Genomic DNA, 16387 nt, shown 5'->3' on the forward strand with positions numbered 1-16387 from the left:
CTAATCAAACCTCTTTCTTTATGAAATTACTATTGCCCCCCTCACTTCTAAAGGTGTTAAGTAGTCGTTAACATCAAATATGTAATGTCTATTTTGCCCTTCATTAAAATTAAGAAGTTAAAAAATATGATATTACCCTCATTTTTAGAAACTATATTGAATGTCAATTATATCCTTAAAATCTTATATTTTACAATAAATTTTGGCTTTGGTGGGACCACACACTTTGTACAATGGTTAACATATATTAGAAGATTTTCAATTTTCAACTTTGAATTACAATTGATATTTCCTAATATTTTAGTTTCTATTTTAAGTTTTATTTAATCACATATTTCCTTTATTCGGCAATTTATTTTTAGAGAAGAAAAATCAAGTCTTTTCTTTATTCGGTAGTTTCTTCTTAGAAAAGAAAATTTAATTTAAATTTAATTTTCTCCATAGTTAGTTAGGATAGTATTATAACTTGCAAAGAGTAAATAAGTAAAGAGATAATGGTAGGGTTATTTTGGATTTTGAAAAATATATAGATGCCACATCATCATAAACTACGCTACGGAAGGGGGCATTAGTAATTTAACAAATTAAAGGTTGGATTAGCAATTTAAAAGTAGAGGGGATAAAATAGTAATTAAATCAGAGTACACGGGGGCATAGTAATTATCCCTTGTTTTTATTATGTTTCTTTTTCGATTCGCTATTTCATCGTATTTGTTATAACACTGGGTTGTTAATTTTGATAAACATATATGATTTAAGATTGAAATTCACGCTATAGAAAAATACAAATGACGCCAAGCGAGGGGGGAGGGAAAGATAGCCCGGCGGAGAGGCGGCAACCCCACGACGGCAACCCGAGTAAAAACCAAAAATATATATATATACAAATGACAGTGTTTGAGATTTCCCTACTTACAAAGAATTCTAAAACGGATTAGAAACAGGCAACTTACAGACGGCATTACATTTCCAGTATTAAAAAAGCACCAGCACCAAAAAAAAATATATATATACAAAAGCAAAACAAAAAATATATATATATATACAAATGAGGTTTGAGATCCACTTACAAAGAATTCTAAAGGATGCAAAACAGAATTATCTTTCATTCCAAAGCATAACTGCATAACTTATGGACAAACTTCATCAAAGAGACATAGGAAAGCTTCAACTTTTGAAGATCAAAAACAATCTATTCCCAAGGTGTATATAGGAAACTATGAGCTCTAGAGTTTTTTTTTTTTTAAGTAGAAATGAGCTCTAGATTTGGATTCATTGTACAGATCTATCGCTACCCTAATCTCAGTTTTCACAAAAAATAATTGGAATTTTTTTTTTCAACGCAAGTTACAATAATTCCAATTGGGGGTTCGGGGAGGGGGTGTGTTTTCTGGTTTGGGAGTCTGTTTAGCAAATTCTGAAGAAGTAAGCCCCATTTTGTAAATAACATATAATAATAATAGGCGACGTATTTTATTTTCCGATTTCTTGGATTTCTTCCATTTAGCTTCAAAAATAAAAAGCCTCTCGAGAAATTGGACGAGACGCGTCTTTGTTTCTCTTTCTTCTAAGCGAGGTCTGAGTCTGACTCTTCCCTCGACTCTCTCTCTCTCTCTCTCTCTGTCTCTCTCTTTGTGTCTGAATTTTGATCTGCTACTTCTGGAATTTGTACTCTAATGGCGAACAGCAATCTACCTCGAAGGATTATCAAGGCATGTTTCGATCTCATTCTTTTAATTTCTCTTTTAATTTCTCTGATCGCATTACCAGTCTTACAGTTTCTTTGATTGTAAGAAAATTTTCTTTAGAAAATGAAAAGAAAAAGAAAAGAAAGAAAAGGGAATCCATCTTTCAGAAATTTCCCGCTGTTTATGAATTTCATCGACGACTTTCTGTTCTTTTTGTTTTTCCTTCGTCGATTAAATTTTCTAATTCTAGGGTTTTGTGATCATGCCTTGATCGTTAGTACCTTTTTATGTGGTTGAACAGGAAACTCAGCGACTTCTCAGCGAACCAGGTGTGTTTCTTTCATATCCGCTCTCCCCAATCCCCTCTAAGCAGTAGTTTTGCATAGTTTTCCTGCAGATTTGTAGTTGGCGTTGTTTTATTTGTGTTAACTTTTTTACAGTCTGAAATTTTGTATTAAGTTGACGGACTTTAAACTGTTTTCATGTATTCTTCTGGTTTAGTATGCCTTCAGAAAAATTTTGTCTGGACTTGTTAGCTTTTCAATTGATCTTCGCCCCCTTTTCAGGCTGTAATTCTTTAAAATATGAGTGTCATGATATTGTTTGCTTGACTCTGTTGAAATTGTGGGTTTGGAAAAATTCAATTCAAGTAAGTTTTCTTTTGATCTGTTGGAACAGCCCCAGGAATCAGTGCATCTCCATCAGAAGATAACATGCGGTATTTCAACGTTATGATTCTTGGCCCTACGCAGTCTCCTTATGAAGGTAGCCATAGAAAAATCTTCTGTTTTTTTTTAGATTGATTGCATGTGCGATGGTATATAACTCGCTGGAAATATTTGTCTGTAATTCTTTTCCTGTTATATGACATTGAATTGCTCAGTGAGCGTTGCTATGTCTCTGACATTGAACTTCCAAAAATTCTGATTGTTTTAAGCGGGAGGGCTTTAGAATTCCTCTAATCAAGGGCATTGGATCAAATAGTTTCCTTGGAAACCTGTGTATGTTAACTATTTCATGTTAGTCACAAGTTTGTTATTATCATCTGAAACACTTTTCTTTTCATCCACTCACATGGACTCAAAAAAAAAAATCCTTTGTGCCCTCTGGTTTTCAAGTAGCTAAATATGGGTGTTGGTTGTTTGTGTAAGCTAAATGAGAATAAGTGTATGATTAGGGATGGAATAGGTGATTACATTGATAGAATTTGAATATTGTGCTTTGAAATGTGGTATTTCTTTTTCCCTTCATAGAGAAAAGGTAGATCATCAATCTTGCTATTTGTTTTGAATATTACATTTTTGGCTGTTAAATATTGTTTTCAAATTCTATTGTCAAGGAGTTGTCATAGAGTAAGGATTGTACCCTTCCAAGTACAGCTGTTGTTTGTGATTTCATAGATTGTGATTATCAATGCTTATGATTGCTGGGCTGCTTTGTGAACTTATAACAGTATTTGAGTGATATATTTATGAATATCTGGCTTACTTCTGTATGGATCAACAAACATGCAAATTGTAGAGTTTTGATCTTCCCTTTTCAAAATATAGAAGGCCAGTGAGATGAGAAACTAGTGAGGGTAATGTATTATAAAAAAGGATCTTTAGAAATTTTAAAAAGAAATTGTTATGTCACTTAGATGCCAGTTTCAAACAACCTGTTTGTGGCAGTAAGACCAATGATAGCATCATTGTGAAATGAGTTTGTACAAGTTGAAGTGTAGGTTGGCTTAGTCAAGTGACATGTTTTATGTTGCTACTTGATTCATGGTCCAAGAGAGAGGCTTGCACTATTAGAACCAGTTTGTCTTTGTTTGCTTTCTGTGGAGTTAACTACCTTCTCTCTTCTTATGTGTGGCAATGGCCAACAACTCTGGCTTTATATTATTTGATTAGGCTGAGAAAAAATGTTTATTTTCAGAAATGGAAAAAAAGTGCAGTTTTGACGGTATAAGCATATAGAAGAGAGCCCTAAGAAACTGTGCATAGCTGGTAAAAGGAACTGCTTGTCTAACATGACAAGCAGTTGAAGTCTTGCATGCTGTTGGAAGCCCTTTGGGAATCCATCCATATCTCAGAAATCATCTCTAGCTTTAGATGACAAGTCTTCCTGTGATAAAAATCATATTTGTCCTGTGTTGGGCATTGCCTGCAAAGATAAGATCATTCTTTTCCTTCTAAGCAGCCTAAGTGATGTCACAAGTGTTTCTTTTGATATCCTAATAGAAACTGTGCAGGCTCACAGTTGCTGTATTTTCAGAGGTGTATCTTCCTGTGCAGTTTATTTAAATTTATACACAGGCACAAAAACTTATGCGTTTGCAGGTGTCAGTATGCCCATATAATCTGATCCCCCTAGAAGAGGCTATCAGTCCAACAAAAATTGTGCAAACAGAAGCCCTGACTAACTAATCTGTTCTTAGAAAATACAAAAAAAAGTCCTGTCTAAGGTTAAAATCCTTAACTCCGGATCCTTGGGACATCTGCCTTATCTTTGAGAAATCCTTTTGTTTCCATCTGAAGTTCCATTTCTATGGCATGTGGAATCATTGGCCCACTTAGTCTTGAACACTAAAGCATCAAAACGTCTTCTGGGAGTACTTGATCTATCATCAATTAGTCAGGTTTTATAATTATTTGAATTTTCTTATTTAATTCCAATCCATGTAAAATTTGGCCTATGTGGAAATTCTTCCAGAGATGCAACCCAAGAATTTTTTTCTTCTCTCGAAATGGTGCCAGAGAATGGCTTATTGAAGATGTGAATCACTGTTGATATTGATGGGTTTAGTGATTTCTGAGTCTGCATTTATGGTCAGGTAAATCTGTTCCAAGAGAAATATTAAGGGATTCTAGATGACCAGACAGTTCTCAAGGGTTGTGTTTTTTTGTCTGATGCATTAATCATATACTTGTATATGCCATCTTCAAAAGGAGCTACTGATTTTTGGGTTGCTTAATGGGTCTCATTGTTCTGGTGAGATCTTACTTTTCATCTCTTAGGCTGTTGGAGTTCCTTTTTGTTCTCTCTTTGCTCTACATTTTTTTCTTTCCAAGTCTCTTTTCTCTACCGTAACATCTACCTTTCAATTATCAATCCTCAACATCTTTCTTCTAGAAAAGGGGAGAAAAAGAAGAGAGGGGGGGGGGAAGGGTTGGAGTGCCAACAAAACTTTGTGTTGTGACTTTGTCTTTTTTGCAGTGAATCTGCTGTTGCAGAAGCCACCAAGTCTAGACAAAGAAAATGGAAATTAATAGGTGAAATGAAAACCACTGCTTGTATGTTTCTTTGTTCCTCTTGTTATTCTGAGAGTCTTGGTTGGCTTGCGTATGTTTTTAGCTGTCGTCATGGTGGGATCAGTGATGCAGTCCTTTTTATGGTTGAAATAAGGGATAGTCAGTGAGAGAATATTGTTAACTATTTTATATTGAGAGAAAGTGCTCGTTTGTGAGATTGTATAGCTTTCTGCCTGTCCTGAATAGGTTGTTGTGAATCTGCTTATCAGATGTTGATTCTGTGCCAGTCTGAGGATTAAAAAATGAGGGGGAAAGATCATAGAAACCTTTATTAGGAATTAATTAGGGAAATTATGTCTTCAGGTTGAGAAGAAGGAAGATCACTAAAACCTCCTCATTTTTTATTTTTAGAGGTTTTGTATTTGTCATTACGTGGATCACAATTAGCAGATCCAAGTGGTGAGATCAGTTTGATCTCTGCCAATAACAGTATAGATTGGGCATGCCAGCTTTTTGGTTGATGTATGAGTAGATTTTAAAATTTGTTATTGTATTTAATTGGAAAGAGCAATGGGTGGATGCATTAACTGCAGTTTCGGGTATAGTGACTAGTCTTCCCTTTTTTTTATTCTTGACGTTTATGCATTGTTTTGAATGTAACACTTCTTGTTGAATGTAACACTTCTTGTTTGGTCATCCTGTCTAGGAGGAGTTTTCAAGTTGGAATTGTTTTTGCCTGAAGAATATCCAATGGCAGCACCAAAGGTATGGCATTTTTAACTGTATAATCTATGAACTGCCATCTATTTTCCAATTCAGATATTAGGTTGATTTAGCTGGTGCACTGCTGGTATACCGAGGATATCCATGGGCTTTATTCATCAATATTGTTTGTGCCCCTACCCTGAATCCCCCCCCCCAAAAAAAAAAAAAAAACCAGCCCCACCTTTTCCCTCTCCTACGGGGTTCCTTGGTATACCTGCTGACATTGATGAAGCTCTCTCTGTGACACTCACATAAGTCCCCTAAGTGGTAAGGAGGGTTTCACGTATGCCCAAATTACTATTTAAGCATCATGGGAAATCAGTTGAGTCCTCATGTTAAGCATAGTGGCTTCATTAGTTGAAACTATGGTCTACTTAATACCTTGACTCTAGCTGAGTCAAACTGTTTTTGAACTTAAAGCCATAGTCTTTTTTTCCCCCCTGCTAAATTTCAAATGTTTATAGATTTTCCTTTTTGGTGAATAGATTGTACACTTCTTCATAATCCTTCATCTCTTACTCTTGTAACAGGTTCGCTTCCTGACCAAAATTTACCATCCCAACATTGACAAGGTAAGTGGCCGCCGTTACTTGCGTCTCCTTTCTTGTGTTTCTTGCATCTGATTGGAACTATCCACTTATGCAGCTTGGAAGGATATGTCTTGATATTCTCAAAGACAAATGGAGTCCAGCTCTCCAGATCCGAACAGTATTACTAAGGTGAACTATGGTTGCTCTTGGATGAAATGGTTTTTCTACTTTTGTTGATTAGTTCCATAGTTGGTGAATAAAATTCTCTTAAAGCATTTTATCCTTCTTTTGGGGTGATAAAATCCTCTTAAAACTTTTATTTTGGGGTGTTTAAATTCCTTTTAAACATTGCACCTGGAAACATAAAGGGGGATTTTTGTTTTAAAACATTGAAAAATATGCAGGAAAGGAGCATTCAGCTCTCTTTTCATGCGGCTTTTACCATACTAACATAATGCAATCACCATGGTTTGCTGTGTGTCAGCATTCAAGCACTTTTGAGTGCACCAAACCCGGATGATCCTCTTTCTGAAAACATTGCTAAGCATTGGAAGACCAACGAGGCAGAGGCTGTTGAAACTGGTAATTGCAATTATATATTTGATATTTCGAATTAAAAGCATTTTTCTTGGCCTATTGATTTTGATGCAAAGAACTAAGGATTTTAATCAATATGACCAGTGATATGTAGGGATGTTATTATCTCTTTTGCTGTTTTGCCCTAGAGAGGTTTAATACTTTCTGGTGATCTTGGACGAAAAAGTTTCTTCCTTAAGATGATGGATTTATTTACACTTGCTTATTTCTTGGAATATTGCAGCGAAGGAATGGACCCGTCTATATGCAAGTGGTGCATGATTAACGCGATGGAAACCGTTGTCTCCCAATATGACATTCTGTGATGTAAGTTACCAGTGGTTATTTTCGAGTGGAAATTTGAGAGGAAAAAAAATTAATGAATTAATGTCTGAACTATCAAAAGATTAATATCCTTCAAGATATTTAGCTCCGGGCTTTTCACTGAATTATCAGAAGATTAATCCCTTCAAAGTTGTTAGATAAAAGATTGTTCTTTCTCAATCTTTTTTTTTTTCTTTTCTTTTTCTTCTTTTCGTATTATGATTTGATACAGAACAGTTGTGTTAGGTGTTCTGGTTGCGACTTAAAAGCAAATCCATTGTGTAGTAGTCTTTCTTTTGGGTGGCACTGACCTGCTACAGTTTTAGACGAAGTACTGAAGGAATAGATGATACTCGTATCCAAATTCTTTACTCTTGGGTTAGATGCAAACACTTTTTTGTGCTTTGGGGCCTTTATTTGATGAGTGGATTTACTAACTGCTCTACTAGTCACCCTGTTCGCTTTACAGACTATGTTTCTTTTTTTGGGCATGAAGTTAGACACTTAAGACCTTAACGAAAGATTCTTGAAAGTAAAAAGTGGTCAAACCTGGGTCTATTTCACCAAAAAAGAGAGAGAAAAAAAAGGAGAAAAACGTTAGCAGTGGTTCCTCATGTCTCACGATGTGTCGGGTGCAGTGTCAGCATAATGACTGCTCCTTGTGGGTTTCATGTTATGATGTTTATTTGCCACTGGGTGCTAGTGTGTTGTTTTGAATACTGGTGCCTTAAACGCGCTTTACTGGAGCTTGGCGATTACATTTTCCGATATAGAATGGATTTACCCACGAGAACAGAACAGTGGTAGTAGGTAGGTAAGGAATTTCTGGGTCGAAAATCGTATCTGATGATATGGAATCGGCGTGTAGCGGACAAGGCAACAATTGACACGCCAGTCTGTGTCTTCCCTGATGAGCAGTTAAAACTTGCATTAGTTAAATAAAAAAATTACATTTTACTCCCGGTAGCACCATTCTTTGAGTTACATTAAAAGCTTGTTGGAGGACTTCACAGCCATGTGAAGGTTCCCCAATAAATGGAGCAGGTAAGAGTTGGGAGGGCAGGTGCTGTGCCCCGGACCACCCTCCTCTCTCTCTCTCTCTCTCTCAATCAATTTTTTTTTAAATATTTAAATATTGTTAACTCTGTTAATAATTGATTAGAATGGGTTATTGTGAAGTAGAAAAGATAGAAGAATGTGGGAGAGGTGCTGAATTTATTTATAATTTTGGGTAGAAGATACTGTAATTGCACCCAACCATGCTCTTGGGAATGAATAGCTTAGATCAAGACCAATCAATGCTCAAGGAGGGCTATGCTGGGTTCCTATTGGTTGGGCCAGGCCGACTGTAATTGGTATTTGTATGGAATCAATCTCAATCGCTACCAATCTGATACTGATTCAGATTGGCCAGTGTTGGTTTGAGTGAGTCAAAATTCTTATTAATTCCTGATTTTTCCTGGATTTTTCTGAATAATGAATTTTCTTTTTGAAACAAAGGTGGCTTTATTAGATGACGATGATGATGGTGATGGAAGTGAAACAAAGGTAGCTTTATTAGAATAATGAATTTTCTTTTTAACTTTTCCTGTTAATCTTTACTGATATGCTGAGATCGGGATCTCCCTCCACCGATATTCAATCTAAGAATTGGAGGATTCGGCTGATTTGTGCAATCCAAAATGCTCTTTTGTTTGGGACAGATTTTGATCTCAATCGTTCGCCTTGCAGGTGGTTAAAAGCGAGAGGAACGGCTGAGATTTTGATCTCTACTGTTAGTAACACAGTGCTGCACATTTAATGTACAACACTGAAATTAAAACCCCTTTTGATTAGAAACCCACACTTCTCAAGCCTCTTGCATTTAACAAAAGCAAAGAAAAGAATAGACCCACACGACTTTTTGACTTTTTTCTTTCCTAGACTATTGGCATATACCCCAAAGAAAAGAAAACATAACTAAGTATTCCGATATTGGGTAAAGATTCAATATTTTTTTTTTTTTTTTTGGAATTGAGGTTTGCTTGATTTAACTGGTTCCAAAAAAAAAAAAAGAGCTGAGTACGAGTAGAGTCCGGATCAGCGACCCCAACGGGAAGCACAAACGACGCTTCCTGACCACATATATCAGTGGGGCCCAAAAAACACTTTTTAAAAGAAAAAATTTTAAATTTTTTTTTTTTTTCTACACCAGTGAAACCCACTGGTTTTTGTGGTTAGGAAGCCATGGGGGATGGGGAGAAGATCCGGATTCGTACGAGTAGGGGATGGAGGTTCGCAACGACTCAGTAAAACATCTATTGCCCGAAATTTCATCGGCCGGTTTAATGATCCGCTGGTTGTGGGGACCAAGGTTTAAAGTATCCCACGAGACCATACAATACTAGCCGATACGTATCCATATTTAACCCAACCGATACGATACATCTCGATACGTCTCTCCACTGAATTACATTAAAATACATTAGCCAGAGCGATACAATATTTGATACAGGACGATACGTCTCTTAAAATCACTTGACCGATACGATACTCGATACCGATACTTTAAACTTTGGTGGGGACTACGAGAGTTGCGTGGTAGGTGAACTAATAGTCTAATGATCCGCTGGTTGTTGGGTCCACGATAGAGCGCTCCACCAACGAGGCGCCACACACAATTGGCCAAATTCCCCCAACTCATAAGGAACAAATTTTGTTTTATTGAGAAAGAAAAAGGACAAGTGAACAATTACAATTACAATTACATTCACAAAAAGAGGCAAAAAGACAATTACAATCTCGTTATTTCGGCTAAATCGGATGGCCCAGGATTGCTTTCAACTCTTGGACCAAGGATCCAGATTTATCTAGCGTGGGACCAAACTAGTCTCGTTAGGATGTGAAGCACCTGAGCTTACATCTTCTTTGTAATCTCTTGGAAGAGGAGTCATGGCAAACGAGGATAATTCCTTCATCGTTTCGCTGCTAGGTAAGAAGTAATTAGGAGCTTTATGCTGGTTCTTCATCTTTGACGATGATGATGATGACGATGATGATGTTGAGGTTCCTTGAAATGGGACCCTCTCTACGATCTGCTTCCTTAGTAAATCGTGTAGTCTCCCAAATAGTTTCTGCTTCACCGTCTCGAACGCTCTGTCCAGATTCTCGATCTGTATTTGATGTTTTTCCATTAGAAAAATACTCACTCACATTTTAATGGGTATTATTAATTGTCGAAGAAGAAGTCGAAGAAGAAGAAGAAGAAGAAAGCAAAAACCATTACCTGTTCAGTGGCATTCACGTTATACATAAAGAGCCCGTAGTACAGATCGAAGCTGTCGCTCACCGTATTTTCAGTCTGAAACCCCAACACATTTATTGTTTAATTAATGATTTAATTACATAGAATTACTTCTTGGACAGTGAAGAAGAGAATATTTAAAATGGGTTTACCAGTTGCAGGAGAGTCTCGTAACCCTTGGTATTAATGGGTGTGGATTCCAAGTTTAGATGCGATAAGACCCTGCAATCCAACCAATTCATGCATTAATTAATTAAGTTAGCATTAATTACTTAATTAATGCAACTTTAAGACCACCTGAAGAACTTACTAACCTTCCAATGGTGTGTGTGATAAATTGGCTGCCGGCGGCGTGCCTGTCGTGCTCTTCGCAAGACATCTCCACCATTGTGCAACCCTGAAAATTAATTAACCAAAACAAAATATAAGAACCGAGTGGATCTTCAACCAACCGGGTTGAAGTTGAAGTTGAAGTTGAACAAGGCCAAACCAACCTCTTCTTCGAAGATGCTCAAGAACTGCGCGCATTTCCTCTCCTGAACCGTGTTTTGGGCAACCCGGACCTTGTCGTAGACGAACGGTAACTCGGCCCAACCGTGCTTCCCGCTCTCCGGTCCAAACATGGGGTGAGTACAGACGACGCCAAATTCCGGCGGAAGTACCTGAAGAGCAAGTGAGCAACCACCACCAACACAATCAATTCCAATTTTCAAAGTAACATCGGACCGTTGATTGGGAATCACAAAGATCAATCTTTACCTCCAAGAATAGGTTTCTAGGGAACTGTTTAACCGATAAAACGTCGGCAAAAATGGTGTCGGACTTGAGCTTGTGCAGAGGAATGCCACGAACCACCGCCTCCGTCGACAGAATAGAGCTGCACACCAGTATTACGTCTGGTTGCTCATCGCATAAGGCGTCGATGCTTCTGTTAGGGCCCACCACCACATCCACGGTTAAAAATCATCAAAGCAAACCCAACCCCCAAGTCAACAACTTACTTAATACGGTGTAGCGCGAAGGCAGAAAGAAACTCACCTGTAGAACTCGATTCCGTTTTGGTGGCAATATTCGGAGTAGTCGGAGCGAGAGGTGGCCAAGACAATGTGGCCCTGGCGCGTGAAGGCTTTGGAGATGAACTGCCCGAAGTTGCCGAACCCAATGATTCCGACCCGAAGAGGAGAATCTGAATCTGAATCTGAGCCTTCGCACGGATCACAAGAACAACGGAGCTGGATTCGTTTCAGGGGAAGGCATTGTAAACTAGGCTTTCCGGATTTGCAATTTCTGGTTGTAATGGGAGAATTAGTAAAGCGCGTAGAGATTGAGGTGAAGCTGCTCTTCTGAGGCAAAATTGCCTGAGTTTGGGTCTTATAGCTGCAGGTGAAGGCGGAAGGCACCACCGCTGCTGCTGCTGCCGCTGCCATTTCCACCGCTCCTTCTGGTTGTTGTAGGCTTGTAGCTTTGCCCTACGAGCTCGAGAGCTTTGTTTTTTGCAACTGAAGAAGACTTGTCGATCTGGTGTCTCTGGTGTGAGTGAGTTGTGGTGCCCTCTGAACAATGTTGTAGGTCTATTTAAAGCAACTAGAAGCAGGGGCGGACCCATGGAGGGGCATGGACCCCCAGATTTTTAAATTTTTATACAAATGCACAGAATTAGTATGTGAAATGTCTCTATTTGGCCCTTCCGAACATTCAGTATAATTTTTAAAAGTAAAATAATGGGTACAAATGTCATTTCTAATTAAAAACTAATTTACCAATCCCTATTTATTCTCCCTTATCTTCTCTCTTATCTTTTCTTATCTTTTCTTCCTATTTATTATCTTCTGTTTCTATAAATGGTTAAAGGAAATATTTAAAAACCATCTTATTAGGTATTCAAAAATCAAGATGTCATTTATAATAAGAAACTAACTCTTCAATCCCTATTTATTTTCTTCTATCTCCTCTCTCATATTTTCTTTCTATTTATTCTCTCCTTTCTATAAGCGTGGGTTAAAAAAATTTGAAAAAAAAAAATCTACTCCACAATTAGGTACTCTTTCTCTTTTTTAATTTATTTATGGTTTCTCATTTTTCTTCCTTTTTTGTTATTCTTTTTATTTAATTTTATGTTATATGCTTCTTTATTTCTTCTATAATTTTTGTTATTTGATTTTGTATTGTGAATAAAATATCTATAGTTAATAAGTAACTAATTATCATTGGTTTGGTTTGCATCTCTTACCTAAAAAAAAAAATTTTGGTTTACATCTCCTATCAAAGAAAATTTTTACTTGCATCTAACTTTTTAGGGTTGAAGTCATGTGGATATATTTATTTTTTCTATATTGTTGCTTTATTTTACCTATATTTTGTCGAATTTTTTTTTTCAATAAATTTACAGTTTTTTTCAAATGTGTGGGCCCCACAAAATATATGTGGGTCTGCCCCTTGACTAGAAGTGTGGTCGTATTGACTAAAATAACCTTTCTCATTCTCCGGCCATTGAAATTGATGTCTTCTTACATATTTTTAAAAAAAATAATAATAAAGGCCTTAAGCTTCATAACATGATTTAATTTAACTTACCATAAATGTAAACAAATCCCAACATATAATGTGTGTCCATAAATAAATATGAGGACAAATTGTGAATTGGAAAAAAAAAAGAAAATAAATAACACTTGGAAATGGAAAAGCTGTACTTTGAAACCTCAAACTATGATCTCAATTATTGATGATAATGAAATAAGTTAGCACAACGAGTTTCTTCTTTGATCCTAAGGATATTCACACTTTTTGAATATATTAAATATAATGCTACAGTGGTGGGGGGAGGGGAGGGGAGGAGAGAGAGAACCAGCTAATTTATTAATTAATTTTAAAGAAGAGGAAAAAATAAAAAGTGATCATATAAGAAGTTTGCAATTAGGAAAATTAGGATTTTTTTTTTTTTTGGTAAACAATTAGGCTTCAGTCATGCACGGGTGGTAGAGTAGCTAACGGGTTCCTCGTGAGCATTTGGAGAATTAGAGAGTCTGTGAGTGTGAATTATTGAGTACCACTTTCTATCTATCTTTCTATAAAATAAAATAAAATAAAATAAAATCAGTCATGCTGCCAAGTTGGTACACGAAGAATTTATTTTATCACCATGGAAAGAACCCGTTTATCAATATTGATACGGTGGACCCCACCATTGCACGAATTCCTATACACGGAAAGGGTTCTTTTTTTAATTAACACTTTCCTATTATTGGAATCTACCAGCCTGGTGTATGTGTATCTATTTCTTTTTTCCGGTTCAAATTCAGTTCCCTACTGAGATGGCATGTTAATTTTTTATTTTTTTTTTTTAAATCCAACAAAGTATAATTTTGGGAAAAAATATGATCCATAGTTAAAATACTTTTATTTCTTTTTCTGTGATTCCATCTATTATAAATAGGTCTCATACAATTATTTTTGTCACTCTAACTTTGCAAATAAATGGTATTTGAGTATTTATATCAAAAGTTAATATTAAATCTAGGGCCAACTCATATTTAAAAAAAAAAAGAAAAAAAAACACTCATATTCCTCTACCTACTAGATAAGTTATTTCTTTTTTTAGGACAAACCCAATTGAGAGATAATATTCAGGTGACATTTTTTTTTGTCTAGGACGTGGCATAGAAAAATGACGAAGATGAACATTTGGTCGATGTAATTAGATTAACAATAATGTATTAGATCCAATCAAAGCTTCGAAGTCAGGCATGCTATGCAAGAATTAGTATTAGGATGGATCGTTTTCCTGAAAAATCCTCATGTTACAATCCATCTTTAGTGATAGACATATTTCTTTGTGTTATTTAGATTTTATGATTACCTTACATAGTAACATAATTAGTTTTGACTATATTCTAATTGTTGTTAACCTTGAGTTACAAATAACAAACACATTTAAATTTGGCATACATCATTCGTAACATTTGGTCTAAAACTCTTTCGGTAAGTTTTTATATCTATTTAATACATCAGAAATATAAAGATGTGAAAGAAAGAAAATAAAAAGTAAGAAATTCCTAAAAAGGTCCACGTTTTTTTCATTAGAGTTAATAAATGATATAAAATTGCAGAATATGTATTGTTCATATGTTGAAATGCATGACTTTCAACACTTTGAACAGTTGTCATTTCGGAATAAAATAATTCATTTTATTGTAAAATGCACGTTTGCAAAAGCACGTGGGCTATATCACGGAGAGTCTGAGTCTGCAAAATGCACGTGGGCTATATCGATTTTAAGCATGAGAGTACCGAATTGAATATCCCTTACTTATTAACCTGCTACCGACACGTGTAAGTATGTACTTTGTGCATGTTTTCTTAATGGCTGGTTTGGTCGGTACGTTTGGCTTCAGTGCTGCGCAATTCACGTGTCGTCATCCAACTACAAATGATAAGGATAAAAAGTTATGGCCGAGCTCACTCATTTTGCTTTTTTCTTTTGAACTACACCAACTGTAACAAAAAATCAAAAAGCAATAACGCAAAAATATAAAAAACAAAACAAACAGCAGGTGGTCGAGATTCGACCATAGGAAACTAAGTGATGTATAATTATTGCATAGCACTTAAGCACGACCCTTGGTCACCTCAGTGGCTCCATCCCATTTTAAGCGACGCAGTTTTGAAGTCCGATCTGAAAAATGTATATATATATATATATATATATACGAAAAATTAAGGGAATTAATATAAAAATTAAAAAAATGTGGATACATAATAGAGATAAAAAGGGATCCACATCCTCTGTAATTCCTTTCCCTACAATTCCCTGGAATTCTCTCATAGGATTGTGTCATGTGGCATTTAAGTAATCCAAAGGTTACCCAACAAACTAGAATTTGAATAACATTCAAATTTATGGGTGTGTTTAAATAAAATTCAAATTTAATTTAAATTAGATAACCTTTGGATTACTTAAATGCCACGTGGCACAATCCTATGAGGGAATTACAGGGAATTGTAGGGAAAGGAATTACAGAGGATGTGGATCTCATAAAAAGTAGGTACATATATATTAGGGAAAATTACATGATTAATTAATTTTAGGTTTCTCTTTACAAAAGTAACCACCCAAAGTTTCAGTTAACAAAACTAAACAAAATCAAGTTTGAGTTTATAAAAATAGGGAAAATAGTGTTTGATCATTCCTGTAGGTATTTTCACCCTCATCTTCTACCTTTGCCACTGGTTTAGTCCGAGTTCATATATATGCATTGGGTCCATCCACATGACAATTAGATTCCTCTCCACACTCGAACAAAAAAAGGGCAATCCATTTGAGTAATTTGGAATAGCTTCTGATGTTCCCAACTTTGACTTTGCAAGTCTTACGTGGCTATCCAAAAGGAGGCGGAAAGAACAATGTGGTTGAGTTGCAAAAAATTAAACTGACACAAATAAAATAAATACAAAAGGGTTGAAAATCATAAGCGGCAAAAAATTAAATGACATAAGTTGATTATGACAAAAAAAATAAAGTATAGAGATAATTCGTCTTTGTTCTTTATCTTCTTGGGCTTTTCTATATTCTTTCCTTTTTAATCCTTTCCGCAACTTCTCTGTTCTATTTCATAACCTGCCTATTTCTCTCTCTCTCTCTCTCTCTCTTTGTCAATTTTTTTCTATTTTAATGAGTGATGCAGTTGATGTTGGTTTGGAGGTGAAAAACGGTGATTTGGTTGGGTCGGTAATGTTGCTGGGGCGAAGGTGGAAGATGAGGGTAAAAATTTAAAAATAAGGACAAACCCTGTTTTGGCTACTTTTGTAAACCCAAACTTGTTTTTGTTTAGATTTTTTAGCTGAAACCTCGAGTGGTTACTTTTGTAAGGTGAAACCCAAAATTAGCTAATCTTGTAATTTTCCCTATATATTATGCGACTCTAGAGATAAAACTTCTTATAAAAAAAAAAATAAATAAATAAAAACTAGAGATAAAACTGAAAAAAA

At 35.9% G+C, this 16387-nt stretch overlaps 2 protein-coding genes across 2 annotated transcripts; one reads left to right on the forward strand and one right to left on the reverse strand.

Moving 5' to 3' along the window:
• Window positions 1-1516: 1516 nt before the first annotated feature.
• On the forward strand, window positions 1517-7403 carry LOC149025511 (ubiquitin-conjugating enzyme E2 36-like). Its single transcript, XM_089145723.1, has 8 exons — window positions 1517-1712; window positions 1990-2017; window positions 2367-2453; window positions 5631-5689; window positions 6220-6261; window positions 6335-6408; window positions 6704-6801; window positions 7040-7403. Exons 1-8 carry the CDS (start codon window positions 1677-1679, stop codon window positions 7075-7077), a joined length of 462 nt encoding a protein of 153 aa, XP_089001849.1. The 5' UTR covers window positions 1517-1676; the 3' UTR covers window positions 7078-7403.
• Window positions 7404-9801: 2398 nt separating this feature from the next.
• LOC149025512 (arogenate dehydrogenase 2, chloroplastic-like) lies at window positions 9802-11939 on the reverse strand. The gene is made up of 7 exons (XM_089143133.1): window positions 11441-11939; window positions 11162-11330; window positions 10897-11064; window positions 10717-10799; window positions 10555-10624; window positions 10385-10459; window positions 9802-10271 (listed from the first exon to the last, which is right to left on the reverse strand). Exons 1-7 carry the CDS (start codon window positions 11827-11829, stop codon window positions 9969-9971), a joined length of 1257 nt encoding a protein of 418 aa, XP_088999259.1. The 5' UTR covers window positions 11830-11939; the 3' UTR covers window positions 9802-9968.
• Window positions 11940-16387: the final 4448 nt, after the last annotated feature.

This window comes from Hakea prostrata, chromosome 2 (assembly GCF_041222555.1).
Source record: "Hakea prostrata isolate BN-2017 chromosome 2, UWA_Hpros_2, whole genome shotgun sequence".
Lineage (NCBI taxonomy): Eukaryota > Viridiplantae > Streptophyta > Magnoliopsida > Proteales > Proteaceae > Hakea > Hakea prostrata.